At 32.1% G+C, this 11,306-nt stretch overlaps 1 protein-coding gene across 2 annotated transcripts; it reads right to left on the reverse strand.

Moving 5' to 3' along the window:
• Positions 1–2,097: 2,097 nt before the first annotated feature.
• LOC111921655 (probable choline kinase 2) lies at positions 2,098–10,734 on the reverse strand. 2 transcript variants are annotated; one of them, XM_023917236.2, is made up of 8 exons: positions 10,593–10,734; positions 8,812–9,252; positions 7,558–7,679; positions 6,953–7,145; positions 5,394–5,511; positions 5,257–5,310; positions 3,179–3,279; positions 2,098–2,347 (listed from the first exon to the last, which is right to left on the reverse strand). In XM_023917236.2, exons 2-8 carry the CDS (start codon positions 9,163–9,165, stop codon positions 2,246–2,248), a joined length of 1,044 nt encoding a protein of 347 aa, XP_023773004.1. In that variant the 5' UTR covers positions 9,166–9,252; positions 10,593–10,734; the 3' UTR covers positions 2,098–2,245. The 2 variants fall into 2 exon arrangements, with proteins under 2 accessions (XP_023773004.1, XP_042751465.1); XM_042895531.1 differs by having other exon boundaries at positions 8,812–9,238; positions 10,593–10,730.
• Between the last annotated feature and the right edge of the window lie 572 nt (positions 10,735–11,306).

Raw genomic sequence — 11,306 nt, forward strand, 5'->3', positions numbered from 1 at the left:
AATGTGAGATGAATTCCAGAGTTTTATTATAAACCTGAATGTGATATTTAATTTCCCTCGGAATCCTGAATTGAGATGATCAAGTTGTCGCACAGATTCGTCAATGGACTGTGCTGAAATCAATATGTCGAATCAGTGTTCATAAAGAAGAAGAAAAATTAAGTTTAGAGTTCGGAATCATACAAAGAGAAAGTCTCTTTCTCCCCAGCTTCATGATCGACTTTCCCCGATGCAAAAATTAGATCAATAACTACATGCTATAGACTGAGATTTTTTGAATTGAAATCAAAGCAAAATAGACAAATCATTCGCGTTAAACATATAGACAGATGATGATTTGAGTTACATTAACTAAACTAAATCAAAAGAAAATGCTACTGCTAGATCCAAAGAATATTGAGGGATTCCGGAGTACGTACCCTTTGAAAATCACGAGGCGTGGTATCGGGGAGATAGAATGATTCAGAAGATGAGATGAAGAAGCTGATTCAGGATCCACCGGAGCTCCATTCCATTTTCGAGATCTCGATCGAGTGAGGTGGTAAGAGGGTAGAACGAATCCATGTTTCGAGATCTTCGAAAATATTTACACTAATATGTTTTTGAGGGGCATCTCGGGATACCCCGGTATCTAATGTGCCTCCACCTATGCCACTGCATGGTGTGATGTTTATAGTTAGTTTGTTTTGTTAGGTTTTATAAATTCAAAACTAGATTTGTATTTTTAATGAATTTATTTTATAGATTATCTTTTACACATCACGACTCGTAAGTTATGACTGCCAAATATGTGTTTACAGTTTTGAGTGCAGACTTCCCTCAATCCCTCAATCCAATCAACTTCCACTATTCCAAAAGAATCTACTTCCACGGTTCCACTTCCACTCCCCTTTCATACCTTGGATGATGTTGACTCAGGATCAAAACCCATGCAATTCGATTAAACTATATTTGACGTTTTGACACTTTCTAATTTACATATTACGAAATTATAATATTAAATCTGCTTTATGTTATGTATAACAAATGAATGATATGATTCAAATATATGATGATCCAAAACTTTGTTATAATCCAAAACTCTATAATGCTCCAATTCCAATAATTTTAATATTTAAACATGTGATAAACCATAAAATATGTAAAAGTATGGAATTGATACCAACAATTTGTTATTAAAAAATGTGATAAACTGTAAAATGCTCCGATTTATAAAACCAAGAAGACGAGCCTCAAGGGAGAAAATATACCTTCAATCATAATCTATGCCATGCAGTTTCAATATAACCAACGAGTCCATTTGAAGGAGGCCACTACAAACAAACATACGCACAAACACAACTTCTTGAACACAGGAACATAAACTTTTAAACAAGTTGAAACCATCAAGACATTCATAAGATCACAAACAACACTATAAAGCTTGTAAATGCACACCATTGAAATAAAACACCCCGAAGACACCCACTAAAAACAAAATTGAACTGAAAAAATATGAACACAACTAGAAAAATTATGAACTCTCGTCAAGCACCTATAATGTATCATTAAGCATAAGTTGATAATCTTTTTATCATTTAATTTAGAGAGACATGAATTGAAAAAATCAAAACTTTAACGTAAGCATAAACATAGTACATATAGATTTCCTTTTCTAAATCAAAATTTCAATTACAAATTGCATTAACGTATATCTATTTTACTTTGTTAATAAACACGATTTCAGGATTTATTTATTTATTTATTCACTCTTATGGTTCCTCCTGTTTATTGGGTTCCTACCACATCTCCGCATACATACATACATACATTGCCGTTCATCCACGCATACATATACATACATACATAGCCGTTCGTTAGAGTGATGGGTTTGATAAAACATTGTACTACTTGTCCGACCTAAAATGTGAAACACAGACTCACTCTCAACTTGTTATATGTGGAAAAGGTTGAATTTGCTGGCTCATCTTCATCATCACAAAAACCCTAAAAAAGTTGTATACCCCCTCCCCTCCCTCTTCCAGTGTAACAAAATGTTTCTCTCTTTTCACAATTAGCCTATTCTGTTAACATGCTTAAATCTTTTGATTCTTGGGATTCAAAAAAATAATAACAAATAAATAAATAAAAAGAGTAACAATTCATGGAAAAAGAAACAAGTGTCCAACATATACACCAGTAGGTAAGGGCAATAGTTTGGTCGCCAAAGTAAGATTACTAAAAGAGAATTAAAGTTTGAATATAATCAACCTAAGGAACCCAATATTTTAGGTTTCTGTAACCAGTACTCTTGAAACCTTTGTTTTGCATATTCCATGTAGTCGAAATCGATTTCATTAACATGTTCCTGAAATTTAAAAAAAATAAATAAATTTATGTGGAATGAAAGGGAAAACCTTTATGAATAAATAAACAAAATGACCATTACCAAATAAACCCTCGCACATGAGAAGGCATAAATTGCTATCACTTTCTTGGATGGGAAAAAAAATTAGAATATTTATCCCTTTGGCAACAATACAAATCACAATACAATGATTGCCAAACACACTAAAATCTATTATGTTTTGTCATGTTATGAGATTCTTGGTTAATCTTAATGCGGTTTTTTTTTTCTATCTAAGCGTATTTGCAAAAGACAATTCTAAAAAAAAAAAGGAAAATATAAGTTGAAACGTGAAGATGCATGATAAATAGTACAATTTCACTTGTTTGGTATCATGGAATGATATCACCAAGGAAAAAATGGAATGAGCAACACTCTCCAGAATGGGTCATATCGAATTCCATTATAATGTTTGGTTGGCTTGAAGAAATGGAACGAGTCAATCAAGCTTCTTGTTTGTCATGCATAACTAGACATCCAAGCAAAATTAAATTGATAAATACAGACAAAAATGTTGTTTTATAAAAAAGTAAGCTTTGATAAAAAGTGAGAGATACAAAAATAAACTTATATAAGCATAGTGTTGTAGAAATGAAAGTAGGATGCTATAAGAAACAATCAATGGAATACGTTGCATTTTACTTTTTTCGTTCTATTCTGCTTGTAATTACTGCATACAATTAGTGTTGGGCAGTGAAAACATGCTTAGAAAGAAACAAAGTAAAAAAAAGCAGGTGTATTGACTATTGACTGACTAACGTATGTTGTATATAGATAAGGTAGAAAAAGTACCGATATGACTCCCCATAAGCCCCAAAGTAGATGACTTGCAAGAGTATACTTTTCAACTTCTTCAAGCAACTTGTCAACTTCTAAGTTGCTGGGTTGATTTCCTGGACCACAAAATGAAAAGTTGTATTCAATAAAATTATGTCTATACAGCTTAAAAAGATAATGTAATGCATATTGTATTGTTATACATGCATGCATGTTCCCCCTCTTTTTGAATTAAGAAGCCTGGGCTAGTTACTACAATTTGTACTGTGTTTCACTTTCGTGCATACTAAACTGCGATTGGAGCTGATGTCAATCGGGCCACAGTTTACTCCCACCCAAAAAAGGATAGGAACTCACTATCCATCTCTTGTATGTGAAAAGACATCTCATTAAACCTAGAAAGAAGTATTGATGATTTAAGGGAGGGGACGTTTGGTTCACCAGATGTTTTGGAAAGAATTGGCAATGAAGATTTGAATTTTGTCACATGTTTGGTTGGCAGGAAATGAAATGGAATTGATAGAAATTAAAAAAGCTGGAGGTGTTTAAAGATATTTGAGTATTTTTAGCAAGGAGGAAATAGCGGATGGAAATTGAACTCCATAAATTTTGATTGAAATCCATCTGTCTGTCAAAAGGATTTTGTGCATGACCACCAAACACTTTTGGTGATAGAATTAGAAACGGAATTGACTTCAGCAAGACAAACCTTACCTACTCCCTGCGCAAGAATCTTATGTTTATATCAATCAATCATGTAGAGAGAGAGAGAGAGAGGCAGGGCAGGGGTTCAGGGAACCTGGTTGCACAAGTACACACTTACACCTTGTTTCTTTTTTGAGAAAATGATGGCATACTGAAAAGAAAGATTAAATGAGAATTTTTTTGTAAAAGGTTGAAACCTTTCTTTTCCATAACTTTCTCTATTCTATGCCCCCATTAAAACCACTAAGTCAAAAACAAACAACAGCTTGTAGCCTTAATCTTCTTTCTCCTTAATCCCATAAAAAAATGGCCACACAACATGACATAACAGGTTTGTGAATGAGAAACCTGTTTGCTTTGCCCGATGGAATGAACTGGACCACTCCAAAAGGAGTGTGATTCCTTCGATTTTGTTAAACTCCATTCCTTAGTCTGAGGAGGGATGTTTTTTCATTACATCATGGAGCGGGATGAGAAATTGCAATATAATCCGATTTTAATATGACAGTTTTTGAAAATATATATATATATATATATATATATACAATTAATTAAAATTATGATTTCATTTTCTTATATAACGAAAAAAAATATTATTATTATTATTATAAGTTATTTGGGATTTAAAAGGCTTTTATTATGTTTAATTTTATTTATGTAAATAAAAGTTATTTAATCATAACTAAAATAATGTACGTAATGGAGTTGAGAAAGCCAAATGTTGTCATATAATATAAAAAATTCAGATGAAAAGTCATTTCATTTGTATACACCAACAAAACATGGAATGTGATGACTCATTCCATTGCAATGTCAATTCAATTCCTGTTCCATCCAACCAAACAAACCCTACAACCCCATTCCTTTTATTCAATGAAGACTTTTTACTTGCCAATTAGAAGCTCTAAGCAATATATATATATATATATTATATATATATATATATATATATATATATATATATATATATCAATGGAAATAAAAACTCTCTGTAGAAACATTTTGTGCCTATAATATCGTAATCCAAATATTCAAATCTGGAAGATGGGGGTTCCCTCACCGGATAGTATAATCAAAGAATTCAAGAATAAAGAGACTAATGACAAAGTGAATGAAGGGATATGTGTGGAGGTGAGGTGTGTGGGTAGCATCGTCCTTTTTGTTTTTTCTTATTAGGACATCGTACTTTGAAAATCTACCTGACCTGATTATAGCAATGAAAATTTCTTTCACTGCTATAACTGGATAGATTTTCTGCAAAGCAATGTCGTAATAGGATGCTATAATAAAGAAAAATATTGCTATTTGTAGGCTTATTTTTAAAAAGAATATCTATCTTTGATAGATAAAGTATCTATCTGTTAATGCTCAATGATGTTGCTTGATACCTGAAGAAGAAGAAGTGAGATATACATGAAGAAATCTCCTACGCTCGTCAAGCCCTGTTTCATATGCAAGAATTGATAAGGAGGTGAATTCAGCATTTGAAAAGCAAGTAATGATGTTGAGGTTGAGGTTAAGGTACCAGGGTATTTAGTATATTCCAAAACATGGGGTGTTTCTGTATGATAATCAGCAGCCATCTCGCAAAAATGATTTGCAATATCAAACATGAAAGGGTTGTAACAAGCATACTCGTAGTCCTGTAAAAAACTTAACTAATATTAGGGACAGGCACTGAAACCTGAATGCTCATGAGATAAACATGTGCTTAATTAACTTAACGCAGGATTAGGAAGAATAATTATTTTGCACATGTATAACCATATTTTAGTAGAAAATAATATCATGGACAACACTTAAAATACATAATCTGAAAATAGACAACTCTACTCACATATCTAGTGTATAGGTCTGTTTCAAAGGTCGGATGGAATGACCAAGGCATGATCATGTTTAGTTAAAGGAATGAATTTTTAATATTATACATAAATACAAGAGCAGATTACAAGATTGGTCCCTGTTGTATACCAAAAATAATTAACTTTTTATTATACATAAGTATAATAAGACTATAGACCGGTGAGATATGCGGATAATTTAAGAATGAAGTTTATTATTTGAACTTATTTTCATTTTGTGATATTTTCTTAGGTTAATGTTATTGAATTATATTGCTAATTGAATATTTTATATTTTACATTGTCCAAACTTAAGGGAAAGAATGCAAAAAAATCAAAACATTGACTGAACTGCAATTTTTGGAATACCACAGAGACCACTCTTGTAATTTATTCTAAATAGAATGTATAGTTTGGACTCTACTCTATTCATTATATAATTATAACTTATGGATTATTATTTAAAATTAAACATAATAAAAGCGCATTAAAACCCAGATAAGTTCATAATAAAATATCTTTTTTCTATTGATTTTTTTTAGAAAAGAAAATTGATATTTAACTGAATCGTATTTCATTAGAAATATTATAAACAAAAATTGGGTAGTATTGTAATTTTTCATTCTATTTATTGATGGAATAAAAACACTTCTGGCTAAGGAATGAAAATCAGCAAATTTATTATATTAATAATTAACAAATTTTTATTTAACACAAACAGAAACTAAACATAATTAAAGCTCATTAAAACCCAAAAGGTTATATGATAAATATAATATCATTTTAGCTACTTTAAAGCATAAATCATAATTTTAATTAGATTAACGAAAATTTTAAAACAAACTAACTGTTTTATTAAAAAAAGTTGCATAAATATAAATGAATCGACACTTTTCATTCCGTTCCAAAATTAAATGAAATAAAAAAAAATGACTAAGGAATGAAAATTAACAAAACAGAAGGAATCACAATCCTTCATGAATGGTCAATCCTCATTCTTCCATTTCAGTGGAATGAACCATTCTATTCCTTCCGTGATTCCATCAAACCAAACACTACCACAGAGTTTTTTTGTTTCAATGGAATGAACAATTCCATTCCCTTTCCCAATCCCATCATACCAAACAAGTAGCTCCACTTCATGCATGGCTTATGATTGAAGAGATATTAGAAGAGAAAACTAAAATAGAGTTTGCTTATTAAGATAATAGAAGGTAATGAAAATTGTTGATGAAGTTCTTACGATAATGGTTATGGATCTGGTATCTTCATCGATCATTATGTTCCCATATTGTAAATCATTGTGGCAAAATGCTACATGTTGATCTGCTGCCAGACATTTGTGTAAAGTTTCTATCTCTTTTCCCATGGCATCCAAACGGAGGGCCTGTGCTTCCTCTACAGTGCACATACTTTTGGCTGCACTAAGCCAATTACTGAGAGAAACAAAAAAGAACTATTAATTTACAAATTACACCACAAGCTTAATCCGATGAAAAATAAATTAACTAGCCATGCAACCTCAACCTATCACAGACCAAGGCCTCAATTTGTAGGCCCCAACTTGTTAGGCAGGACAGGACAGGACAAGACAAGAAAGAACAAATAAGATTGTAGACAAGGCAGGACAGGACAAGACAAGACAAGACAGAACAAATAAGGTTGTATTGTGTTTTGTGTGTCCCGTGCCAATGGACAAAATTTGCAACTTTTTGTCCCACCCAAAAAAGTGGAACAATCTCTTAGCTACGCAAAAGACGTGAATGCCCTCATCATCTGATCATTGAAATAGCCCTACAAATCTTGTAGGGAAGAAATGTACTGGTGTAAGGTTTAAAAGAGGCATACTGCAATCTATCCCAGACCATGGGCGTTTTTGGACCAGGCATATCCAGATCATGGAACTCCTTTAGCTTAGATGCTATAAGTGTAGATATATCAGGATCCCGCAAATCACAGGCCGAGAGTGTCTGATTTCAAAAAATAAATAAATAAATAAACAAATAATAATCAGCATTGAAAGTTATAAGGACTACCAATCTAAGTTCCTGTTTCTTTTTTTTTTCCATTACTGTGTAGATCAAATGCTGCCGGGATAAATATTGTTTAATTTTCTTTTAAAAAAATTACTGCACTTTGGGGAAATGAAATGAAAAAAGATAAATGGGGGGAAATTTGTGTAAAAAAGGTAGGACTTTAGTGGGGAAAGCCTCCTTTCTCTGATTGTCACTGTAACTATGAGGTCGTTCATTCTGCATTGATTAAAAAAAAAAAAAAAAAACTCATATATGTACTAGAAAAAAATATACCATCAAGACTATACACACCTGACCTGAAGGATCTGTGATCCGTGGTGTACAACCTAAAGAAGATTAGGTGTTAGGTGTTAGTGGCAATGATGGAACCAAACCTGTTGCCCATGTCTGTTAATTAGAGTTAGGTTAATCACTTGTCGACAGAAAGGTAAAGTGGTGATTTACTCTCAGTGAGACAGTTCATTCTGTCCAAAAAGTAAGACTTTGTTCATAGAGCACTTCGTCAAGTATAAATCATTTATCCATACAGCATCATTTAGCTATTATATATATATATATATATATATATATATATATATATATATATATATATATATATATATATATATATATATAGATTAGATAGATAGAAATGGGTCATGCGCCAAGAGTAGGAAATACAAAGTTAATACGATTGATAGTTGTACTACCTACTAACACACACCAAGATACAAAACAAAGTCTGTCAAATTATGCAGTTGAAAACATTTTCTAAATGAAAGCTTCGATCATACTCAAGAAAAATATTATTCCAGATTTAAGAACCAAGAGAGAAACATGAAGGATGCATTTGTTACACAGAAACGGACTGGACAAGATTTGGAGAGGTATTTTCGATGATGAAGATGAGGACGTCTTTTTCAAAGATTAGAAATCAAGAGCGAGTCCATGTCGTACCTTGAGACAAAAAAAATTGCAATTATTGTCCCATTGACATCAGTCTCGGTCCAATCCACACCATCTGTTCTGTTCTGTTTTGTCCTATCCTACATACCAAATGTGGCCTAAAGACAAGAGAAGAGAGTACCCGTGCACGAATGAATTCTTCAATTCGGCCATTAGAGAATCTCCCAAGGAGACGAGGTCCTTGGCCTTGCTTGGACATGAACTCAAATGTTCGGATCTCCATTTCACGATCAAAAAACACATCCACACCCTCACCATATATCCTAACTAAAACCTTTCGAGAGCCTTCTTTGTTGCTGTTGGTTGGCCATTTGATTTGGTAGACTTCATTGGTCATAGCACCCTTGAGTCTTATTACCTGTAAGGCATCTACATCAACTATATCATCCCAACAGGAAGCCAATGACTGTAGTATCTTCATGGCCTCTCCTGGTAGACAACTTTTTATACCATCTATTTTTTCACAAGATTCCATAACTAAGGATCTACCTGATCCCTCGTTACAAATACTGGCTCTTTTACGATAACCAACACCTCGACAACTTAACCTGTCGAATGAAATCTGAAAAAAAAAAGTGATTTACTTTAGCTTAACAATGATTTAAATGTGATCCAGATCAACAACAAGAAAAATATTAAGGTTCCATCTCCATAATCTCAAATCACTAAATCAAAACTAGAAATCACATAAACTAAATCAATGGACCCTAACGTTCTACTATTTTTGTAAGAAAAGAACTTCCATTCATGCACTTCTTCTATTGATATATGAGCCCAATTCACATCGTGTCTACTATAATCAATGATCCAAACACACAGATTCTTGGGTTTTAGCTAATGTGTAGCCTACATCTCATGCCTTAACCCATTTTGTCCATTGCTACTATGCCTAAATGGACATACATGCTCTAGGTGTCTTTTTCTAAACTACAAGCAGATAATTTGAACTTGTTTTCCAATTTTGCTATTCATGCCTGAAATTAACTATCAGTATAATCTATAAATTACTCTTGACATATGTTATAGTCCATTCTCAATTTCAAAATTTAAAAAAAAAAAAAAAAAAAAAAAAAAAAAAAAAAAAAAAATGGCAAGTGTTCCGGTACAATTCTATAATTCTTATAGTTAATTTTTGCTTTGTATTTTCTCAGCTACTTGCAATCAACTAGTGGCATAAGCATACATAATGTCCAAATGTATGTTGTGGATATGGGCATGAAAGTTAAAGGTGGATGGGAAAATTTCTTCATCATCAATTTCGACAAAACTAACCCCATTACCCTCCCAACACATATTCCCCCTTCGGTATCATTTTACATATTTGTGGCATTGCTTGAAGAGTCTATCTTCCAACACAATTTATCCGGCCAATCACCTTCTACTATCCATCCATTATCATCAATAGGATAATATAGCCTCTTAGAAAATTCAGATGCATGGCATCTCTTATCCTGATTCTTTTCCTATAAGATAATATTTTACCTTGTAGTCGCATATAATATAAACAAGCAGACATGACAACCTCAAAAAAAATTAGACGAAATAATTACTTCTTTCTATATCGTCTATCTATGCAAATAGTTTCAGTTGATGCCTACAAAGGATAACAAAATAGGGGTTTATGGATAAACTTCAGAAACATCAAGCGACAATCTGTAATGATCGAACCAGCAATAGTAAATTTAACATGAATATTTTGAATTAAAACCATAAAACGCATTAAAAGTTGTAAATAGTTGCAATCTTATGGTATGAACAGAGGACTGATCAAGCGAATTCATCAGCAAATTATCCAACGCGATCATCAGAGTTTCCTCAAAATCACCATTGGACAGCACGATATAAGTACTCAGTAGCATAATCAAAATGCAATTTATAAAAAAGAAAAATGGCTGTTATTACCTCAGCAAGAAATCGATGAAACAGAGTAGAATTGGGTTTTAGGGCACACCAGCAAAACCGAGGGAGAGATAACGGTTAGAACATGTTTATCGAAGTAGAACGCAATTTTTCATTAAAATATTACTTCCCACTCCCATATCTATCCCACCGATATGGGAATTTTTAAGGGAAATTAAATAATCCATGTTTATCAAAATGATTGACTAAGTCAAAAAAATATATATATATATTAAAAAATTAAAGAATAAAAAAATACCATGTAAGAAAAACATTAATTTAGTGATGACTTTATTACATTTTTACCTTTTTTATAAATCATATTTATTTTTCTTTAGAATTCATGGAATTTAATTACTCCACCTAAAAACCCACGAAAACTTTTTACCGCAAAAAGTTTACTGCCATTTAAAAAAAAATAAATAAATAAATAAAAATCATTTTGCTTTTGAAATAGAGCCAAGCCGCCATAATTTTATTGAAAACATCACTTAATTAGATTTAATTTTTTTAGCAGACTATTCTGCCAATTTTGTCCGTTAATTTCTAAGATTTTTTATATTCTTTGTTCCACCAAATTAACCTTAAAATATTCCCTATTTTATCAACCTCAAAAAAATATTCTCTACAGTTTCAGTTTTTTATATGGAGCATTCCACAAATCCATTCACTAAAAAAAACCCTACCCTAACACAATGTCAAACTATATAATATATC

Source organism: Lactuca sativa, chromosome 1 (assembly GCF_002870075.4).
Source record: "Lactuca sativa cultivar Salinas chromosome 1, Lsat_Salinas_v11, whole genome shotgun sequence".
Classification (NCBI taxonomy): domain Eukaryota; kingdom Viridiplantae; phylum Streptophyta; class Magnoliopsida; order Asterales; family Asteraceae; genus Lactuca; species Lactuca sativa.

Coding starts and splice junctions, on each gene's coding strand:
- LOC111921655 (XM_023917236.2), bottom strand. CDS start 9,165: ATGGAATCTTGTGAAAAAATAGATGGTATAAAAAGTTGTCTACCAGGA. Junction 7,680..8,811: donor AAGAATTCATTCGTGCACGG/GTACTCTCTTCT, acceptor TTTTGAAATCAG/ACACTCTCGGCCTGTGATTT. Junction 2,348..3,178: donor GCTTATGGGGAGTCATATCG/GTACTTTTTCTA, acceptor TTTAAATTTCAG/GAACATGTTAATGAAATCGA.